Here is a 23879-nt window from a genome sequence, read left to right on the forward strand (position 1 = left end):
AACTCTCCCGAAATATTCACCAAATATACCCTGTGCTGCAACCTGTATTATGTTGTAAACTGTACCGTTGTTAACGGAATCTACATTACTACCACTTAACTACATTGCACTTTAGTTACGTCACCTCTGACAATTTCTTTACCCCTTCTTTGCACAGAAATGGTTGAAGCAAACACCAGATAGCTAGACACAGCAGACTGTGCTCTATGCATTAAAAGTGAGCTACAATGGTGAGCTACAAATGAGCTCCAGTTGTATAGACCCTCATGTAAAATACAGTGTATGAACTAGGTTCGCATTATAATTCTGGTGTAGCATTGTGCGAAAGGTCGTTCTAACTGGATTCGTAGTTTGCACAAACTGCATGTGAGAAGTGGAAAACAAACGATCATTCGGGAGTCGATGAAACTTACTCACTCTGACCTGTTTTGATTTTTGCTGCGACATGTCAATGCTACGTTTGCTTCCCTTATAAGCGTGATGATACATAATTGAGGCTTCTGTAATCGACACAGAGCCACACAGTTTTAGATTATCTTCCTAGTTATAATTTAATATAATTTAATGACTCATTATCCCACCCATCGCTATTAGTAGTTACACACTTATTAGTAGTGATTAATAATATGATGACACACTAGTGCTTCTGCTAACAAGGATACACATTGTTCCGTTTTCCCTCTACAGTATGCACTTATAACTTATCCTTATACATAATCCACACCAATAAATTATTATACAGGTAAACAGGTAACTGTCCAGGTAAACTAGAAGTAGCTTTAGCACACTATTGACACCTTAGATGGGCTCATTGAACTTAAAATGCTCTTAGTCGTAAACATAATAAAACCCACATGATCAGTGATGGACTCGATGGAGCCACGATGATTGTTATATCCCACCTTCTTATCTCTTCATATAAACTTGTTTTATCACGCAACATTGTTATCAGATGATCAGTGACAAGCTCTGGCTGGCACGAGGGTTGTCGTAAATTAAACACCTCTGAATAATCCATATTCATGACAGTGTACAGTTGCTCCCTGAGCTTGGCTCCTCTTGTGGCGTGTCCTCCACGAGAGGAACCTGCTGCAGGAACTGGTCCCAGTCTGGTCTGCTGAGTGGTAGCTCTGTCTGGAAGTGGTTCCAGAACCTAGAAACAGACAGGACAGAGACATTTGTCATACACGGCAATCTTATTGACTTTTAAGCTACCGTATACGCCGATGAGCCATAACATTATGACCACTGACAGGTGGAGTGAATAACATCTTCACAGCAATCTTATTACAGTGGCTCCTGTCAGTGGGTGGGATTTGTTAGGCAGCAAGTGAAAATTTTGTCCTCAAAGTTGATGTGTGGGAAGCAGGAAAAATGGGCAAGTTTAAGGATGTGAGCGACTTTGACACGGGCCAAACTGTGATGGCTAGACGACTGGGTCAGAGCATCTCCAAAACTGCAGCTCTTGTGGGGTGTTCCCGGTCTGCAGCGGTCAGGACCGACCAAAAGTGGTCCAAGGAAGGAAAACTAGTGAACCTGCGACAGGGTCATGGGCGGCCAAGGCTCAGTGTCGGGAGTGAATTCTGGCCCGTGTGGTCTGATCCAACAGAAGAGCTTCTATAGCTCATATTGCTGAAAAAGTTAACGCTGGTTCTGATAGAAAGGTGTCACAACACACAGAGCATCACAGTTTGTTGCGTAAGCGGCCACGTAGCCGCAGACCAGTCAGGGTGCTCACGCTGACCCCTGTCCACTGCCGAAAGAGCCAACAGTAGGCACGTGAGCATCAGAACTGGACCACTTGACCACGGAGTCTGATGAATCGCTTTTTGTTTTACATCACATGCACGGCCGGGTGCGTATGTGCCGCTTACCTGGGGATGACATGGCACCAGGATGCACTGTGGGAAGAAGGCAAGCCCTCGGAGGCAGTGTGATGCTTTGGGCAATGTTCTGCCGGGAAACCTTGGGTCATGCCATTCATGTGGATGTTACTTTGACACGTACCACCTACCTAAACATTGTTGCAGACTAAGTACACCCCTTCATGGAAACAGTATTCTCTAATGGCAGTGGCCTCTGTCAGCAGGATAACGCACCCTGCCACACTGCAGACATGGTTCTGGAATGGTTTGAGGAACACGACGACGAGTTCAAGTTGTTGTTTCGGCCTCCAAATTCCCCAGGGGTCCATTTCAAAAAGCGGGTATTGTGGGTATTAAATAAATAGACCAGTTGAAACTTAGGTGTTCACTCGAGCAGCAGTTTCTTCCCACGCCGCTTCTCTCTCTTTTGCAGCTGCAGCTGTGTTACTTTATTTTTCTACAAACATGCTCGTATTCGCTGAACGTCCGCATGAGGATTTCGAGCTCCGCTGGTGTGATGTAGTAGGACCTCTTTTTGTGTACCGTTGCCATGGTGAATCGTGGTATCGGGGCTCCATTAATGCTGGCTTTTTATAGTCAGCGTGCACGCACTTAACTCCGGCTGAACCTACTCAGAGTTGATTGAAGTAACTCTGATCAGCTGTTCTGAAACCAAAAAGCCAGCGACTTTCAGCTCAGAGTAAGTCAAACCACAGTCCGGGTTAGACTGAGGGTTTATGGTACCTCCTTTCTGAAATGGACCCCAGATCTCAATCCAATGGAGCATCTGTGGGATGTGCTGGACAAACAAGTCTGATCCATGGAGGCCCCACCTCGCAACTTACAGGACTTAAAGGATCTGCTGCTCACGTCTTGGTGCCAGATACCTCAGCACACCTTCAGAGGTCTGGTGGAGTCCATGCCTCGACGGGTCAGGGCTGTTTTAGCAGCAAAAGGGGGACCTACGCAATATCCGGCAGGTGTTTATAATGTTAAAACTGATCATACATTGTGCTGATTGTGCTCCATATTAGCTAGGAGAGCAATTTGGCAAAGTTTGATTAGACAAAAAACCTATTGTATCACAAGGTTCCAAAGTTTACATAATGTATTATAGAATATTAAGACGAGCATTAAACCTAAGTGTGCTTGCATTTGAAACATCGGAAGAATCGATGCACGATATTTGATTTTTGCCAATATCCAAAATGCCAATAGTTTGAAACTTACTATCTTCTTCTAAAATACGCCGATCATTAGTGGGATTCAGGATCGTGTTAGTGCCAGAATTTGAAATGGAAGTCTTCGATTTAAATGTTAGAAATTAATTTAGTGTAAATGTGAGTCTCCACGCATGACAAAGATCGTCTTTGTCACCCCTTTTACAACCCATATTTATGCTTATAGTTAAGTGGCGACCAATTGAGGCTTAGGCAGGTACTATCAGAGAAAAGCTGATCAGGTGAAGTAGTATAGAGTATGAGTTAGGGGGAAATGGATGGGTCAAACAAACACAGGACCTTTACCCCAAGAGACCAGGTTTCAGGTCCGTTGTGAAACCAAAAGACGGTGTAACCAATGAACGTAATTCAGCGGTTCTGACGCACATATATCAACCCAAACCACAATCTTTTTACTTGCATTGGATATTTTTTTTAATGAATGACATAGTGTGCCTACTTGTGGTGGTAGATATCAGGGTCTCGGCTTATGCGGTTCTGGAAGCCGATATACAGATCATCCCAGAGACGGCCATGCAGCACTACAGACCTCATCACCCCGATTCGGTTTTTAACCTGTGAGGAGGAAACACAGAAACATCAGGGTTACTGCTCTGTCAAAGAGAGCGACAAAACATCAAGTCAGTTATTCTTTTATCCATTGTTTGTAAATCCTGTCAAACATTAACCAGTTTTGGTCGAGATGCCAGAACGGTTAAAATATTCTAATCTCTCTTTATATCTTTTAGACATAAGTGCAGCTTTTGACACGGTGGATCATTCCATTTTTAATTGAGTGTCCTAAAACTTGGGACGGCATCAAGGAAACCGCACTTAGTTGGTTTCATTCTTACCTTCTAGAAAGTTGGTCACCATAGGTAACTACTCTTCCTCCACCACTAACATTACCTGTGGTGTACCACAAGGTTCAGTTTTAGGTCCAATTTTATTCTCTATTTATTGATATGCAGACGGCACACGTATATACCTTCCACTGAGACCTGGGATCCCTAGAAGCCTAGCAGCTGTAATAGACTGTCTTAGCGACATCAACTGTTGGATGACACAACATTTTCTACAACTTAAATTTCAAATCTCGAAGATCTCAGTTTCGTTCTCTTTGGTGGCACCTATGACGATAAGCGCTAATTACGGGAGCACACTTCCCAGATATCCAGACAGTGCTGCATGTGTGACGTCCACGGTTGGCTCCGGTTGTAACTTTTGATTTTCCTGGCTGACGGTCGCTTTCCTTTTCAGACTGTTTGCTTCATCTGAGCGTCGAGTTTGTTTCTTTTTCTTTGGATTTTCACTTCTTGTTGAAGTTGTATCTGTAGTCATCCATCTTTTCTTTGTTTGTTCAGCCATAGTAGATTACTGTTTACTCGCAACACTTGCAGAGAGCGGAAAAGCAGCCGCTTAGCTCCGCCTACCCTCTCTGGCAGACCAACCACTGCTGGCTGATGGAAAACGTGTCATGATTTGTCGTGATTTTTTCCACAAAAGTCACTACAGACACAGTCCGTAATACTGCAAAGTCTTTCAGCAGTGTGCCATAGGCTCAATCGCCTCATTCAGCGATAGATAGTGACTTAACAGACATTTATTTAAATGAAAATCTTCGAGATTATTACTTACATTTTTTAAAGTCATTCTGTCATTTTAGAGTCATTCTGTGCAATCCATATAACACCACTAATCTCATTGAGAGCAGCCTTTGTGCCCTTGTTTGTCATCTTACTTTTAAAACACGCCAAAAGAGTCGTACATGCTTCTGCCAGTTTTTTCATTCACTCATTCATTCATTCAACATTTATTTATATCTCGAGGAATCATTGAGGGCAGGCCCTCATTTTCGATGAGGTCGAGGTTTCAACAAAACAGAATAAATGCAAAGAATGGCAACCACAGAATTAAAAACAGTTACATACAGAGGCAGAGTAGTTTGCGATCATAGTTTTAAATTGATCCAGAGGTACAAATTCAGTTTAGTTTTGGGAAGTGGAGCTGATAGACAACTTTAAACTGTAGAGTTAATACAGTTTATAGTTAATAATGACCTTTTAACTGCAGGTTAATACATTCTTAGCCATAAAAAACAGACAGCAAATCTTCGTTTTTGTGTGTAACGTTTAAATACTTCAGCAGGTATGTTTTGCAGCTGAGTGCTGTTCACATGGTTCTCTACAATGTCTCACCTCCAGGTAGGCGTGCTCTCTGTCAGGTCTCTTGTTGGGGAACGATAGATCCTCAAAGTCCACCAGGTAGTCGCAGCCGTCCGTCAGAGGCTCAAAGTTATCATCCGTCTCAATCACCTTGAATTTACATACACATTTCCGTATCAAACAGAGATTGAACAAGTTGGAAACAGAACAAGTTGAACAAGTTGGAAACAGAAAGAAGAGTAAGATCGTTCAGTTCGACGACAGGAGCTTTTCAAAGAGAGCAGCCGGGAAGAACCACTGAGAGCTGGGAGGAAAGAGGAAAGAGGAAAAGGAGCAGAGATTACGGTAGCCTTGCCTTCTGGCTCTCATTTCGATTGTCTTTGGTCCAACATGACGCTACTCTTGTGAAAAAGAAGCTCATTTACTCTTTAGTCAGTGTTAAAATTGCTTGTGAGATGTGGAAAAATGATCTCTGCTATTTAGTTTGAGGAGCTGAAATTTGATTATTCAGAAAATAGCGTCACATGCTGTCATGACAAGTCATTAGAAACCAGATCAAAGCTATTATCCCGGCCTGCTGTTGGCACACAAACTGCTCCTGACTAATTAATAGTCATTATGTCATCAGAGAGATATCTGTGCTGCTCAGGGTGTCTCTTTAACTTTGTCTGTGCCTTTGAAAGACAACAGAATGAAGCTTCAAAAACGCTGGAAAACAAATATCAAACCAGGAGGTCAGAGGTGCAGCCTCCTGTGAGAACAGCAAAGCCTAGAAGTAAAATGTTTTAATGTATTTTAAAACATTTGCCCCGATACTTTTCAGGGAAATTGAAGCTGCCATGAGCTCCCTGAGGACACTTGCTTTGTGGAGGGTTTGTGTCAAAGCCCTGTGAATTATCCACAGAAGTCTCTCAATGCTTCAAATCTCTTCCGTTATATTGTGTGGGTGCAGCACGGGAGATATCAAAAGCTCTAAGCCGCATGACGAAAAGAGTTAGAGAGTTGCCTTTTTATAATCCTTTTTTTAAAGTAGAAAACAGTAGAAAGGTGACAGGAAATGAGTGGAGATGACATGCAGCAAAGGTCACTGGCATGAACTGAGCCGGGGACGAGGTCAGGACTCTGACGAGCCTAAGTAGAACAAAGCAGGAAAGAAGTACCCAGGCCGTGCACAAACAGTCCTTAAAGGATAACTTCGGGATTTTTCAACCTATTTTCCCATGTGTTTGTGTGTATGTGACTAGTGGAGACAACAATTATTGAAATCGATCCAGTATTCAGGGAGGGAGCAGCGGCCGGCAGCCGCCAAATGTAACTAAACGGGCACCACGCATACGCCAATATACAGCCACTAAAAGCGCTTGTTTTTGCTGCTGACAGGCTCAGATCGTTATAATACGTGTCTGACAACACTGTGGCAGCCATGCTACTTCACCTTATGCCCTCTGCTGTTGTCTGTAACCAAGTCTTGCGCAAGGCCGTAGTTGTTGCAGGAAGAATGAGAGAGGAGTGAGAGAAGACGAGAAGACGCTTTCTGTACTCCAACACAACAAACGGCACTTCTCTCTCTTCCTGAATACTGGATCGATTTCAATAATGGTTCTCTCCACTCGTCACTTACACACAAACACATGGGAAAATGAGTTATCCCTTAAAGGGGGCTTTTGATCGAAACGTGCCCTCTTAGCTGTATTTTTCTAACATGTTGACTGAAAGAAACAACATGGGCGTTCTCTAAGTCTGACTCCTTCTCTACTTTGCAATTCACCATATTCACACATTGGCCATTTTTCTTTGCCAGAGACTGTAGGTGGGGTGAGTGCCCCCCACCACAGTCTCTTTATCCCCTCCCAAAATGTCTGTGCACTTCCCAGGTTCCACCAAAGATAACTACCAAGAAAAAGTACCCGTCGCAGATGAACAGAGAGAATCTTGCTTGTCAAGTTTATTTACCCGCACGACAAGGTTGTAGTTTTGAAAGCCTGCCCAGGTGTAATAAAACTGGATCCAGCTGGGATGTTTAAATATCTCACAGCTGATGGCACTGTTCAGTTCATCCACATACAAGTCGAAATCCCAGCTGTCCTTGTAGATTTTTGCACTGGCTGGGGGATTGTTGATGCACTCACTTTGTGTGGTAGTATGGTAAGGGAAATATATGCATGAAAATAAGGTTAGAGTCAGAAAGTCTTCATATGTTCAAAAGGATTCAAAGGATAATTTCAGATTATTGCTATTTTGATTTTTTTGTAGTTTGGCCACCTTTTTTATTCTTATTTTTTCATTGTACTAACCGCATAAACTTAGTTGTTTTTAAGCCCAGATTGCCTTTAGCATGATTTGAAAGGGACTAGGATTACCTGGGATCTTTTGTAGTTATTGCAGGTTGTCTGTGATTTCAAACGAATCTGATCTGCGAGCAGCAACCTCCTAAGAAATTAGCTTGATGTGCACAAACTGCAGTACCCTAAGTGGCCACTCAAGTCTGGCTCCAAAAGTGAGTAAATCCTCATTAAGCCCCATGTTAATGTGGTGATTTAGAAGATCTCAGTCTAGATCTCTTTGGCGGGACCTGTGGTGATAAACGGTAATTGCAGGAGCACACTTCCCAGATATCCAGTCAGTGCTGCATGTGTGACGTCCACGGTTGGCTCCGGTTGTAACTCTTGATTTTCTTCGCTGACGGTCGCTTTCCTTTTCAGACTGTTTGCTTCATCTGAGCGTCGAGTTTGTTTCTTTTTCTTTAGATTTTCAGTTGTATCTGTCTCTGTAGTCATCCATCTTTTCTTCGTTTGTTCAGCCAGAGTAGATTTCCAGTAGAGACCGGAAAAGCAGTCGCCTAACTCCGCCTACCCTCTCTGGCAGACCAGCCACTGCTGGCTGATGGAAAACGCGTCACTAACTGGGCGCCGCTTGAGATTTTTTTCTGTGAAAGTCGCCACAGACACCCAGTCTGTAATACTGCAGATACAGAGGCTTTCATCAGTGGGCCATAGGCTCGATCACCATTGTGTTACGATGTCACTCGGCGATTGCTGGTGACTAAACAGACATTGATTTCGGGCTAAAGCTCATTTCCGCATGCTCTCTTCGCTTCTTCAGTCTGATAAATTTGTATTAGAAATATAAGAAATATTCCACCGCACATTACCAGCCATGCCTCCTTAAACATCTTGGTGATTTGGGGTTGTGTTATTTTTTCTGTTTTTTTTCCTCTGTGCCTTTTTCGTGCATCTTTCCTAGTTCAGAATCACAGAGGCTGCATAAGTTGGCGATTATAAATGAACGTTTTGACTGGAATTCGGGAGGCTGATCTCTTGCAGATGCACCATTACTCTATCCTTAAACATACTCTACACTTTTTATATGGGCGTCTTTTAATAAAGTCGTTAGGAAGCAGATGTTGCGTGAAGCCTTGATTCATCATAGATTATATCAGGTCAGGCTTCACTCCGAGGTGATATCAGGCCATGCTAAGAGAGTGTAACTCACTGATAACTGCCAAGTTTGCCTTTGCAATCATGTGATTTCAGCAGTGGAATGTTTGCCAACCAGTCTGATCAGCAGGCGGCTTTTTGTCAATGCAGTATTTTCTCACTGTAGAGAGTTAAATGGTGGCCAAACTGAAACAGGTTGGACACTTCATTGTTTTGTTGTAGTTGTTTGTACCACAGTCAGCTTTGGGATATAACACACAGAGACGGAGAGATTTGCAGTCATCAACCTGTTAGTGGGGTCTCTCAGAGCGAGGCCAAGGTCCAGCACAGCACCAGGCTTGGGCGTCCATGTCTTGATGTCTGATGTGAGCTTATTGATAAGCGCATTTAAGTCCTCTGCGCTGTTTTTATCATTTGTGTCTTTGATGTATCTGTAAACACACATACATTCATAGTACAGACAGAGGCACAGTTACTATTATAACTCGTTATTAACAGAACAGAACATATCAGCGGCTCAACTGCGATGTCAGAGGAATATCAAGTCCATTCTTACACATTTCTTCTTGGCTGTAAATTGTTAATCATCCACTGAAATAGTACAGATCCCTGCCAGCCCATCTATACAAACTCTACCTGTCTGATGGATGAGCCTCCACAAAGTAGCCAGCGAAGGGGCAGTAGATCCGGGGCTCCAGCGACCTCACCAGCTGAGCTTTGTAATTCAGCAGCTTCTTCCTTTCATTCTTGATGAACCCCGCCTTCCAGGAGTCTGAGAACAGGCACGCAGCACCAGCTTATTGTCCGCAGTGTCGTACACACAAAATATACTGTACATCACCCTGAGCGCACTGCACCCTTTGTGTTTTATTTCAGGTCAATTTAAAGCTCATATAAGATCAGTAACACTTAATAGAGGACGTCCATCTATCAACCTGTGATTTGGGAAAGAGTTTAAACATGTCATACATACATATGTGTTTATGTTTACATATATGTATGAAGTAATAAACTTGCCACAAAGGTCTGCTTGTTAACCTTGTAAGCTTAACATTGGTGCAAACTTTAAATTTGAACGGTGTAAAATGATCACGACCTCTCAACTAGTGTGTTAAAATAGAATTATTACAAATAATACCGATGGATAGTTGATGAGGATCCTTTTTCATGGTGAAAACACAAATTCTCTAGAAAGTCACGAGACAAAAATAGAGAGCCCTTCAGGTTTGCATGGGGTAGCCATCGGGGGCAGCGAGTGGGTCACACCAACACAGGACTTTCACCCATTAATTAAGAGTTCGAGGTCCATCAGGGACTGTAAGTCAAAGCTGACTTATTAACTTTGTCACAAAGGCAACCTAACATTACTTTTGTGATGTAAACAATGCAACTAGACTGAACTTCAATCAAGCTGTCTTATTCTGGCTTTCAGTGGATGAAGAATCGACTAATCTGTCAAATTTAGAAGTTATATCATGATACGTTCAACAGATTCAAACTTTACTGTGCAGTGAAACAGGGAACCCACCACTGTATTTCCCTCCAGCGAAGGTCATCGGGAATCCAGATGCCCCGCCGGCAAAGTCACTCATCATTAAGTCCACTTTCTGTGGTAGCCTGCCCCCGTTTGGCCTGGTGCAGTCCACCGTGTTCAGGATCATGTGACCTGCAACCAAAACGCAGTTGAGTTAGGGCTGTGTGTTTACTGCAAACTAGGCGATACTGCACCCTTTATAACTCCAGCGATATGAGCTTACACCTTCCTGTCTCCATTTACAATGTTTTGTTGCAGTGGAAGTCTCAAATAGCTGATGATAAATTACAGCACCCCCTAGTGGCCGGGGGTTTAAACACAACACGATATGAAACACTACCACAAGTCCTTGCATTTTAACTATAAATTGAGAAGTGATGAAATGTGTGTTTTTAACCTGCAGCTTTAATAATTTATATTAAATAATAATAAAATAGGCATGCACCTTTATATTCAACAATGATGCAGGTGTCCATTTCGGGATGCACGCCATCCATCAGGATCATGAATCTCAGGTGCTCCTCAATCTGATTGAAATAAGGGTAGAGATCAATTACAGCATTTCTAAACCTTCATTTTGAACATACACTCACCGGCCACTTTATTAGGTACACCTGTTCAACTGCTTGTTAACGAAAATATCTGAATCAGCCAATCACATGGCAGCAGCTCAATGCATTTAGGCATGTAGACATGGTCAAGATGATCTGCTGCAGTTCAAAGCGAGCATCAGAACGGGGAAGAAAGGTGTTTTTATGTGACTTTGAACGTGCCATGGTCGCTGGTGCCAGACGGGCTGGGCTGAATCAGAAGCTGCTGATCTACTGGGATTTTCATGCACAACCATCTGTACGGTTTACAGAGAATGGTCTGAAGAAGAGGAAATATCCAGTGAGCGGCAGTTCTCTGGGTCACAATGCCTTGTTGATGGCAGAGGTCCGAGGATAATAGTCAGACTGGTTCGAGCTGATAGAAAGGCAACAGTAACTCAAATAACCTTGTTGTCACCGAAGAGCATCTCTGAGCGCACAACACGTCGAACCTTGAAGCAAATGGGCGACAGCAGCAGAGGACCACACCGGGTGACACTCCTGTCAGCTGAGAACAGGAAGCTGAGGCTGCACCAATAGAAGATTGGAAAAAATGTTGTCTGGTCTGATGAGTCTCTATTTCTGCTATGACATTCGGATGGTAGGGTCAGAATTTGGCGTAAACTACATGAGAGCATGGATCCATCCTGCCTTGTATAAACGGTTCAGGCTGCTGGTGGTTGGTGTTATGGTGTGGGGGATATTTTCTTGGCACACTTTGGTCCCCTTAGGACCAAGTGAGCATCGTTAAAACGCCACAGGCTACCTGAGTGTTGTTGCTGACTGTGTCCATCCCTTCATGACCACAGTGCTCTGATGGCATCCTCTGATGGCTACTTCCAGCAGGATAACAGGCCATGTCACAAAGCTCATATCATCTGAAACTGGTTTCTTGAACATGACAATGAGTTCACTGAACTCAAAGATCTCAATCCAATTGACCTTTGGACCTTGCACCTGTGGAATGTGGTGGAACGGGAGATTCGCATCATGGATGTGCAGCCGACAAATCTGCGGCAACTGCGCGATGTCGATATAGACCCACATCTCTGAGGAATGTTTCCAGCACCTTGTTGAATGTATGCCAGGAAGAATTAAGGCAGTTCTGACGGCAAAGGTACAAGCAAGGTGTTCCTAATGAAGCGGCTGCTGAGTGTATATTTTTTGCACTATGTATGTTTCTAACAACAGCAGTAGTAGTGACTCACATTTTGCCAGACACCAAAAGGAACGACGTTGATGTTGGTCAGCTTGACTTGGCTTTGCTCCAAATACCTTTTGCATGGAGAGAAAGAGGCTCATGTGATTAATGGACTACCGGTTACTTTAAATACATTTAAAGATGTTAAAGGATAGCTTCGGCATTTCACAGCCTAGACCCTATTTTCCCATGTGTTTGTGTGTAAGCAACAATTATTGAAATCGATCCAGTATTCAGGGAGGAAGCACCGGCCGGCAGCCGCCAAATGAGATACACTATAACTAAACGGGGCACCGCGCACACGCCGAAAGTACAGCCACTAAAAGCCTGTTTTTGCTTCTGACAGGCTCAGATCGTTATAATACGTGTTGTCTCCACTAGTCACTTACACACAAACACATGGGAAAATAGGGTCTAGGCTGTGAAATGCCGAAGTTATCCTTTAAAATGATAGACGTGTAAATGATAAAAGTGAGCTCCATCACTTTACTCACCAAAACACGGGTCTTGACGTGTCCCCAACATAAATGGGGACATCTGGCCTCCTCTCTGATAACACCTTCAGTGTGGGGTAGCTAGAAAAGAAAAAGGTCAGACCTTCTTGTTAATTTCTACAGGTTAATGTAATTGAATTTTGACTCTCATTGGGAGAAAACAACCTTGTAAGATGTCCTTTAGAATGCAGTGCACTTCTGTATTTGACAGTCAAAACTAACAAGATCCTAACATTTGCATGTCCTGTTGCCATTGCAATGAACAAATATGGGAAGGACAATTAATGCAAGAATTAATTGATCGACTTGCGGAACTCAAATAGAGAGTGAAGTAATGAGGAACAATAAACACTGCTTCCCTCCTATCTGACACTAAGTGTGCAGCCGCCCATGTTTACGGATGTAGAAGAAGATTATATGTTTCATGTGGGCTTGAAGAGATATGTAAGATATATAAGTGACAAAGGAAGTGTTATTAGTTCTCTGAAAGCCTGCGTCACTTGTGCTGTTTAACAGAAACCAGAAAGACCATGAGTGCGAGAGAATCTGTGCTCAGAGCCCAGGAAGGATTTCCACTGCGAGGGGAAACTCCTGACAGAAAAAGAAAACATATAAACTCAGAATTGACTCATTAACTGTTTGTGGTTTTTAAATTAATTTGCTGGGTGCAAAGAAGATGATTATAGCGTGACTGAGTTATACACTAGGTGTTAATCCCCCTCATAATCTTATAAATAACCAGTCTCAGAACCCACGGGCTATTGCCTGCGAGCGATAGAGCCGCTAGGAGCGACGGCCAACTACTCAGGGCCGAGACTTCCTTTTCTCTGCGCGGGTCGTTGTTTACAGTCTGACCAGCAACACGAGATGTGAGGAGGGAGTTGGACTTGAGGGAAACGTCAGACAGCAGATTGTTAGCTGCACTGGTATGTAGATAACTGTATGTAGAGATAAAGTAAAGGGTTACCGTAAGGGCATCAGGTGAGTGTCGATGGGATCCATGACGCCATTACAGCAGATTGTGTTCTGCCTCTTTTGCTCTCAACACAGACTGTTCTCTTGCATGCAGCCAAAGTCTGCAGATTTGCTAGTGAACAATACTACTTGGATTAGAAACACAACACCAAAAAGTGTGTAATCTGCTTTCAGAGTATATATTCATATACATAGAGGTTAAAGGAGCAATTTGCCCCCGGAAAAAGCCACTGTCAGTCAAAGCTTGTGTTCTCTCTCAGTGTTTTCACTGCAGGCAGCGGCTCAGGGCGGTACAGAATCCAAAATACAACGAGAATATACAGGTGGATCGTCTAAAAAATCTTCCGGTCTGCAGTCTACATTTCAAACCTGACGATTTTGAACGAGACATGAGATCGGAGGCGGCCTCCTTGATTCCGCCAGATGGCGCGTGTTACGTAGTCTGGCGGAGGTTTTCTAGGGCCCATTGGAGAAGCGGATAGCGTCCTCCAACGGCACAGTGCCAAACATTTTCTACCATAATGGCATTAGCTCCCCATAATAGCATGATAGGACTGAGGTTGAAAATCAGCGAACTGGCCCTTTAACATGATGTGTACTTGCTGAACTGGCATTAGATTTGTAAGTGCATGTGGAAGGGTGCATATTTTCTGTGTGAACAATTAGAAGCTCATGCTTTATTTGAGTTCAATATTGGCTGTTTGTTGTCTTTGTATTTTCAATGCACCAGGCTGTGCTAAGAAGTGTCACTGACCTGCCTGACCTGCGAAACCTGCACGCAAGGATTTTAGTCAAGTATTAGCTTTGCAGGAAGCGTTTCTGACTGTTTTGGGGAATGACAGGGAAGAGAGTATCTATACACTGATTACCTGAGGTGGTCAGAGTGCATATGGCTGATGTAGATGAGATCCGCTGCACACATTCTGTCCAGCGAGTCTGCTGGAGGCTCATGAAGAAGCCACCAGCCTCGGGCGAATGCAGGGCCCCTCAGCCAGGGATCAAACAGGAACGTCTTCTTCCCCAGCTGCAGCTCCATGCAGGCGTGGGTCAAGTACGTCACCTGGATGTCAATAAAAATGCATGTAGTACTTTTGCCCAAGGCTAATTTTTCCTCACATACAATATAGATGTATAGAAAGTTTATCTGTTCCTATCTTATTGTTCGTTACACTGCATTCATGTACGACGTGTTTTAAGGGCAGACTATGTCAACGGCAGGATACATACTTTCACTTCTCCTTCCTGGAGCTCCAGCGGCTCTCGAGGGTCAGCCAGCCAGGGGTCGATGGGGCTCAACTCAAGCAGCTGAAGCCCCCCATCATCCAAAATGTTCACTTCTGTGTGTGACATAACAAACACGTTCAGACCAACGTAACCAATGTTGTTTATAAGAGATAAAATATTCACTTGATTAAACAACAATGATACAAAACATTGTAGGTTGTGAACCATCAATCCAAAACATTTCGGTTTACGATGCTAAAACTCTCTGCTAAGCTGAGTCCTTTCACATGCAAGACTTCATGAGGCAACGTATCCTCATACAAACGCATGATATACAGTTATACGCAATATTTTGTCTTATCCAACAAGTGACTTTTCATCCCCAGGACATCAAATGCTGACGCTTTATCACGGCCCCCTTTTGTATGTCATACGAACACACTCATCCTTTCTAACACATGTTTAATGTTTAACTATCTGCTATGTTTGGTTGATGCAAACAACGCTCCCTGTTTGTCAGATGCAGTTGCTTTATATGGCCCCCTTTTTGCATTGCGTACAAATGTGCAAGGTAGCATCTGTTTACTGTCTGTTTCAATGCACCCTTAAGCACCACAGGCAATAACACGTTAACTAGGTGTTACTAGGTAACGCGTAATCGCCTGTTTGGTTAGCTTACGGCAAAAAAAACCCCAACTTGCAGTCCTATAAATGTCCAACTCCGATACTTTGTCAAGTCACCCCTGTAGCATATCAAACAGATGCACAAATTAGCATCTGTTAGCATGTGTTTCAAGGTACCCGTCTGTTTTATTCATTTCTAAAACGTGGTTAACCTGAAACAATTTTTTTGGTTAAGCCAAAAAACTACTTGCCTAAGTTGAGCGAACACGTCACAATGTCCTGACCCATCCATCGCCCCCAGCCGCCGCCTCGAGGGGGGGACCATATCAGATATTTCTATTATGTCAAGCCCCTCCACCTCAGGTGAGACCTCCTAACTGGCTCACGATTGCATGGGTTATTTATGAATCATTGTGCATGACTTTCCCCTCTGGGATTAATAAAGCCCACCTTCTAGATTTATGTGTCTCATCAAACCTGTTCCAACCACACGTTATGAGGACAGGCATGGTTTTATCGCCAGGTTTTTTTGTAATCAAACTTGAACATTCCTGACTAAGTAATGCATCAGGTTATGAGGAAAGGTGTGGTCAGTCTAAACCAAAAACAAAAATAGAAAACATACAAACAGTAGGAGAAAAATAGGCAAGGCCCAGAGAGGAGCGCTTTAAGTGGAACTAAAAAACTAAACTATCTTGGGGCAAAGCCCCAGAGTAAATCACGTCCTTGGGAAATTGGGAAATCTTGTGATGGGGACGCAATTTGGAGCCAGAGACTGCGCAGTAGAGATCGGTGGGTGAGGCAGTCGTAGCCACTAATCAAAACACGCACTCCCGCTCGCCGGCGTGTTTAACAGCAGAACAGCTTCTTGTGTTGGTCTGAGGTTAACGTTCACAGCTATGGAAACTTCAATGACTGTTCTTCCCCTACAATTCAAGCAGTTATCCTTTGTATTCCCCTCGGGCCATGCCCCTGAATATTTACTGAATATTAACCACCTAAATGCTGTGCAAACTTTTTTGATGATTGAACTGCTGTCTTTGTTCTGCACTGACTTTGACTGTGCTGTAATTGTTGGTGATGTTAACACCAATGTTGACTGCTCACAGGACAGAGGGACTAAAGAACTGTGCTGCACTCTTGACAACTTTGGGCTGACTCAGCATGTGACAGAGCCCAAAGCAAAACGTATCACTGAAAACACCAGCAACATTTTTAACCAGGTTTTCTCTTCCACACCTGCCCCGTCCTGGGTCTCGGTCAATGAGTTGGTAGATAACTTCAATTTTAATATTGCAAATGTGATGGATACCATCGCTCCCACTAAGACGAAGGTTGTCTCTGGTAGGAAAAGATCTCCTTGGAGAAATGCCACACTGGTAAGAACTTCTTAAGGCAAATACTGATATAATGGAAGAACTCACCGAGCTCATCCTGCAAGAAGCTGTCTGGTGGATTCACATATTTCATCGATGACACATTCAGCTTCCAGTTGTGTTTGGTGCATTTAACCGTCCTGTGAGGGCAAGAAACAAAAAATGAATTATTCTGGAAAAACCAGCGAGAACCTGAGCATTTAATTCAGTATAACATCATCTTCCCACTTTCTGTCCTCCAAGCAGGGAGACTGCTGGTTTCTGTAGGCTCATTCAGATAGCTTCCAGAGAATCTCTTATCATTGCTATGCTGATGACATGTAGTTCCTCTTTTAAGCCTGATGATGACAATATAAGTAATTCGCACAACTGTCTGACTGCCATTAAGGACTAGATGAATGACAACTTCGTCCAGTTGAATACAGGTAAAACAGAGGTCCTCATGTTGCCTCTGACAGCATTTCCCGTAAGATTACTAAGAGTCTTGGTTCCCTTTCATACGACGAAGTATTAGGGCCACATAAAAGAAAAAAAAAAGTTAGATTTCGACGAGAATTAAGTCGTAATTTTACGAGAAAAAAAGTCATAAATCTCTTTTTTTTAATTTTATTCTCGAAATCTTACTTTTTTTTTATGTGGCCCTAATACGCCGTCGTACTTTCATCCAACATGAAAGCAAATATCAGAAATCTTGGACTCAGTTTTGATCAGGAAATGCTTTTTGAGCAACATATTAAGTCAAGCTTCTTTCATTTAGCTAAATTGAAATCTGTTGTCTCATATGCTGAGCTAGAGATGCTCATTCATGCTTTTATTTCGTCCCGGCTTGATAACTGCAATTGCCTTTTCACCTGCCTTAATAAGTCCTCCCTAGCCCGTCTACAACTGATCCAAAAGAATGTCGCTAGGCTACTGACTCGGACTAGCCGGACAACTCGCATCACACCCATCCTATTCTCTCTACACTGGCTCCCAATACCAGGGTTGTTCCTCGTGTGAGGACAAAAGGTGGCTGCGCCCTCGAATCTCTGGAACACTCTTCCAACTCATATACGGTTTGTGGTTTCAACTGATGCTTTTAAGTTGAAGACATATTTTTTAAAGTTCGCTTTTGACCACGTAACATAATTTTGTACAATTGCATTTTTCTATTCTGTGTTTTTTGTTCATTTTTTGATCGTTATTGTTGTAGTTATTATTGTACTGTGTTTTTCTGTGAAGCACTTTGTGACATCACTCTGTGAAAGGTGCTATAACAAATAAACTTTACTTCCTTACTTTAGCCTGACTCGTAGCTGCTAACAAGCTAACTAGCGTTCTCTCTGATGTTGTGAGAACGAGACAGTTGACTTACAGATAATAATAGTGACAAGGAATGGGTGGTTTGAGATAAATGGGCGAGCAGAGATCAGAAAGAAAGAGAAGGAAAGAGAGGGAGAGAGAATAAGTAAACGTGTGTGGTTGAGTAATGCATGCGAGGAGAAGAACTAATAAATAAATAAAAAGTGTTAACATTAAGACACACCTACACGCACAGAAAGAGACACTTGCAGGCATGTACACTAACTAACTTCTTAAAATAGAAGCTCATCTTGTTATTCTGCAGAAAGGCCGAACAACACTTCCTGATCTACAGCAGCACTTTGGGATCTCACCGTCCGTCCAGGTCTTCGATGTCTTTGATGAATATCCCCCCTTGGTGTTTGCATTGGTTCTTGCATGCTTTAATGCCATCGTTGGTCTTGTATATGATGTAACATTTACCGTCCTCTGGGTTTTTCTTGAAATTGATTCCTTCTTTGAGTGAGCCGACCGCTTCAGCGTCCAGCGACAGAGACACTACGGCTCTTTGAGAAGTCATTTTACCTACAGAAACAAGCAGATCCTTTTGAACTGTTGAGTCATCACGCTGTTCGGAAACAAGCCCATGCAAAAACAAAAAAAACAGCCAGTTGACGATGACCTTTCAGGTTGCTGAGTCAAATTGAAACTAATGTAACCACAAGATAGTTGCTTTGAAAAGGTGTACATTAATGCAGGAACTCAGGAGAGATGTGTGAAACACCATTCTGAAGTTTGAGAGGCACATGCATTAACGGATTTTTGATATTTAGATTTTTTATATGAATATTTTATTTTACTCTCATTTTATATATCAGGGAGCTAAGATCATTTTGTGTTATGAGGCAGGTGTAGTCTTCTCATTGTGGTGAGATCCCATTTTTTAAATGAGTGAGAATAAAAGGCAATTAGTTAAGTTAAAGAAAGAGTGAAAATCCTTCACATGGCTTTTATTATCAAATACATTTTTAAGGAAGATTTAATAACAATAACTTTATTCATCCCCAAAGTGAAATTCACTCATAAGTCATTTTGAATAACAGTGTTACAATTTCATTTAGCAGACGCTTTAGTCCAAAGCGACGTACATCTGAGAATTAAAGGTCTATACATTCATATGCGATAGCTCTGCCTACCGGGAGCAATTTGGGGTTCAGTGCGATGCCCAAGGACACTTCGACATGTGACTGTAGCTGTCAGGGATTGAACTCCCAACCTTCCAATTAAGAGACAATTAAGAGACTACCACTGAGCCGCAGCCGCCCACAGCTCAAATAATTGAAGATAAAATCTCCATATAAATATAGAATATACATATATATAATTTATACATTAGACGATATAAGCTGTAGAAAATTGTGCTCTCTTTTTGATATTGAAATATAATTTACCCAACATGGGCGGGAAACATACAGCCCACCTTGTGTTCTGGTCTGCTCCAGTTCAGTGTACCGTGTACTGGCATACCGGTCATGTTCCCGGCGCGACCCGATATAACTTTATTTAACCCTTATGCCCTCCTCAAATTTACTACCCTCTGGACACCTTCGTGGCAAAAATGTACACGCACAGAAAAACCTCATATATCAATATTTTTTTCTGATTTTTTTTACATAAATTACTTAAACAACTTCAGACCTTCTCAAAACTACCAAACATGCAATCATTTTCAGAATTTTAACCCTTTAAATGCCAGTTTAATTATTTGAATTATTTCATTATTTATTACAAAAAAACACAAAAAGTGAATTATTTTCCACATCATAAATAGTAGGGAGATGTGGCTTTGGCGGTGATTAGAGTCTTGGATATGTCAAAGATTAGCAACAAAATTGATTTGATTGCATTAGTATTTTTCATGTAGTATCAGATACTCCCTCTGGACACCTTCGTGGCCAAAAGTACCTCTTTGACTTCCATTAAAACCACATTTTTGAATCTCGCTGCCATTACAGTATAAAACCATGCATTCTGTAATGTCAGCATTTCATTTAGAAGATAAGTAGTGATATTTGACATTTTTACTGTATTCCACCATATTCGACCCTTTTCCCATTGTAGGCCGATGCATGAAATTCTTGTATTTTTGCCAGTTATATTATGGAGCCATGTGACTATCAGGGGGCCCCGAGAATGATTTGTGTGTGTGTGTGTGTGTGTGTGTGTGTGTGTGTGTGTGTGTGAGAAATATTTTTTAAATCAACATCTGATTCATCAATAGGAACATTTATTGTGCAGACTGCAACAACTTTGAAAACTTCAACAACAAAAGAGAACACAACAGAACAAATGAAATTTGAAATATCCAGGCTTTGAATATGTGATGTATGTGTGTGTGTTTGAGAGAAACAGATAAATGAATTGAGAGCGAGAGACAGAGAGAGGGAGAGAGAGAGAGAGTGAGAGTGTGTGGGTGTGGGTGTGTGTGTGTGTGTGAATCTGTAAGCACGCACTGATCATTTCAGGGGTTTAGTTTAGTTTAGTTTAGTTTAGTCTAGTTTAGTTTAGTTCACTTCCAGCAGCAGACCAGCAGGTCCTGCATCATGTGACCTGGTGCTCTCTGCAGCAGTGACTCCCCCATGAAGCTTGTGTCTTCTTCAGATGAATCCTGCAGCTCGCTGGCAGATTAAGGCTGCATGACCATTTCTAAAGCCTCTTCTGCACTGAAATGCCTCTTCATTTTCGCTCCTTCTCTTTGTTCCAGGTCTTTCTCCTTCTCTGCTCACTAATGAAATGACCCCTCAGCCAAGCTGCATGTTTATCTTTGGCTGCCAGGTGCATAAACACACTAACAATTGTTTTTGTTTTTGAGTACAGCAAAGAGGCCATGTTTTTACTCAAGCACCTCTTCAAAGACACATGAAACACATCCCTCAAAAGATGCCCTTTTTTGACCCCTGAAATGATCAGTGCGTGCTTACAGATTCACACACTCTCTCACACACACACACACACGCACACGCGCACACGCACACGCACACGCACACACACACACACACACACACACACACACACACACAAATCATTCTCGTGGGCCCTCTGATAGTCACATGGCTCCATAATATAACTGGCAAAAATACAAGAATTTCATGCATCGGCCTACAATGGGAAAAGGGTCGAATATGGTGGAATACAGTAAAAATGTCAAATATCACTACTTATCTTCTAAATGAAATGCTGACATTACAGAATGCATGGTTTTATACTGTAATGGCAGCGAGATTCAAAAATGTGGTTTTAATGGAAGTCAATGAGGCTCTTTTGGCCACGAAGGTGTCCAGAGGGAGTATCTGATACTACATGAAAAATACTAATGCAATCAAATCAATTTTGTTGCTAATCTTTGACATATCCAAGACTCTAATTACCACCAAAGCCACATTTCCCTACTATTTATTATATGAAAAAAAAAAAATTCACTTTTTGTGTTTTTTTAAAATAAATAATGAATAATTCAAATAATTAAACTGGCATTTAAAGGGTTAAAATCCTGAAGATGATTGCATGTTTGGTAGTTTTGAGAAGGTCTGAAGTTGTTTAAGTGATTTATGAAAAAAAAAATCTGAAAAAAATATTGCTGTATGATGATTTTATAGAAGTTTTTTGTACGTGTACATTTTTGCCACGAAGGTGTCCAGAGGGTGCAAAATGCATCACGAGAGTATAAAAGACATGTAAGAGTAAAAGACATTGGATTTCAAAAATTTAAAAGAAAAGTTCCTGCAAAAATTCATGCCAAAAGCTGTAACACAGCCAAAAGATCGCCAAATCAAAAAAAAAAAGTAGAGAAAAATGTACAAAAATGCCCGAGGAGGGCATAAGGGTTAAATCTATATTTATTGCTAAAAGAATAAAACGACTGCGGTCCATTTTTTTTTATTTTTTTTTTACAATTACAGCTGATGTCCCAATCAGGTCTCTTCCAGAGAGACTAAATAGGTCTACACACTGTTGGGTGTCAATGGTCAGTGTGGTGGAATATACTGCAGTCAGGCCAGCCTCCACTTCGAAAAACACGGTCAAACTAGCCCCCCACGTTGTTTTGCGGTGCGCGTAGCCTATACTAAGCATTACGGTAAGAGAGCCGAAGAATTGATTTAAAAATAAAATCACCGGTCCCATGAACGTGGCTAAACATACATTTAATTAATCAGTCAGTAGTCAATAATAAATAAATAAATACATAAATTAAATGATATTAAATTTCAACATTAAAGCCCTTGATTTTTTCATTCTAAGACGTAAAACGTCTAATAACAGATCAGAATAAAAATGTAATTTCATGTTCCCACAGACTCATTTCATATCAGAGTGACAACAGACCACCTCAGACTGTTACTCATAGACTATCAGGACATTCTCCCTCAAAAGTGTCATAAATAAGCTATATTACCTCCAATTTAGAAGGAAACACTGTGTTGCCAAAGACCGCGTCTGCACTCGCTCTCTCTCTCTCTTGCCGGGGGCGAGGGAGAGCATAGCGTTTTCATAGTTTGGTGTCAAATTACTTGTATTTACTTGGTAAACACGTCAGCGAGAGCGCGTGGACAGCTCTGACTTAACGCGAGACGCATAACAGAGCGTATAATAGACTAATACATAATTAATAAATGAAGAATAAAAAACAAGATAAAACCTCCTAAGTGCTCTAATACCAGTCACTGAGTCAGAGAGAAGATGGGTTCATATAAGTTCATATAGTCAGGATTCCAATGATATTTTTTTACACTGCTTGAGATTGAAAAAAGCGCTTTAGGTCTGTGGAGCGTATTATAAGGCGTACAGTACATGCAAGTAGTCAATCAGATTTAAAAAGGGAATTTTTAAATAGGCCAACAATTAAAAACAAATGAATTGCGGTGAAATCTCCGACATAATGTGTTTGTCTGTTCGGTTTTTGCCTTAACTCTACGGAAAGAGTGTAACCTATTTTTTTGTGTAATATTTAAAGACATTTTTTGCTCATCAACTGAGGAGACGCTGCAGACGGAGCTTTTTCATCCTGCAAAACAGGATTTTATGCCACGGTAGGACTGCGTGTTTTTTCTTCTTGTGTTAATATTAAGGTTGCATTAATGAGTATGTTGCTTTTTAAACAACTTTATACAGTTATCTGGTTTAATCTGCAGCTATAAAGATCGTACTTTTTTGTGTTGCGATCCTGTAAAAATCTCTAAACACGTCCTCGTTTCATGAATTTTTGAAGAACAGATTAAAAGCTTATCCTAAAAAGTACAATATTTACCTGTGAGATGTGGTGGAGTAGAAAAATAAAGTACATATTCAGATAAAGTATTTTAATTTGTACGTTAATACAGCTTTTAAGTACGTTTACTTACTTTCATTGCACAGTGAATTTAAAATCGTATATTTTTAAACTGAAACGTGTAAAAATAAAGAAAAAAAAAATTAATGATAAATTCAAATAGAGATTTTTTTTTGACAATTACTCACTTCTTAATTAGGATACTTGAGTAAGGATATTGTGTACTCACCTTCTGATCACCACGGAGTCCGTCGAGAGAGTGAAGACACTGGTTTCTGCGTCAATGCCACGTACTCCTCAGCTTTGCTCACTTACATCGTGAATGAGCCCACCCTCAAATGATGGAGTGAAACTTTGACAGGAAAGGGCTCTTTTTCAACGTACTGTTATTGTCCTCGTCAGACCTGTCGAGGTGCCTTCACATTTGCATAAAGACCAGTGATCTTCGCAATCCTGCAAAACTAGATTGCAAACCAGAGTATGATGTCTTGGTGTTTTTTCTTCCTATAGCCTATTAGAAGCAGATAACCGCAGCAAAGCTGAAGAATAGAGAATAAGTACAGAGGA

At 41.7% G+C, this 23879-nt stretch overlaps 1 protein-coding gene across 1 annotated transcript; it reads right to left on the reverse strand.

The window, feature by feature from the left end:
- Positions 1 to 253: 253 nt before the first annotated feature.
- cmah (cytidine monophospho-N-acetylneuraminic acid hydroxylase) lies at positions 254 to 23555 on the reverse strand. Its single transcript, XM_069671308.1, has 15 exons — positions 23542 to 23555; positions 18361 to 18571; positions 16754 to 16845; positions 14709 to 14818; positions 14351 to 14541; positions 12507 to 12587; positions 12020 to 12086; positions 10667 to 10748; positions 10216 to 10353; positions 9324 to 9459; positions 8975 to 9118; positions 7204 to 7378; positions 5284 to 5400; positions 3546 to 3661; positions 254 to 1153 (listed from the first exon to the last, which is right to left on the reverse strand). The coding sequence occupies exons 2-15, from the start codon at positions 18564 to 18566 to the stop codon at positions 1021 to 1023; spliced, it is 1788 nt and encodes a 595-aa protein (XP_069527409.1). The 5' UTR covers positions 18567 to 18571; positions 23542 to 23555; the 3' UTR covers positions 254 to 1020.
- Positions 23556 to 23879: the final 324 nt, after the last annotated feature.

Source organism: Semicossyphus pulcher, unplaced genomic scaffold (assembly GCF_022749685.1).
Source record: "Semicossyphus pulcher isolate SPU_LCO1_2020_fin unplaced genomic scaffold, fSemPul1.0.p SCAF_20, whole genome shotgun sequence".
NCBI classification, from domain to species: Eukaryota; Metazoa; Chordata; class Actinopteri; order Labriformes; family Labridae; genus Semicossyphus; species Semicossyphus pulcher.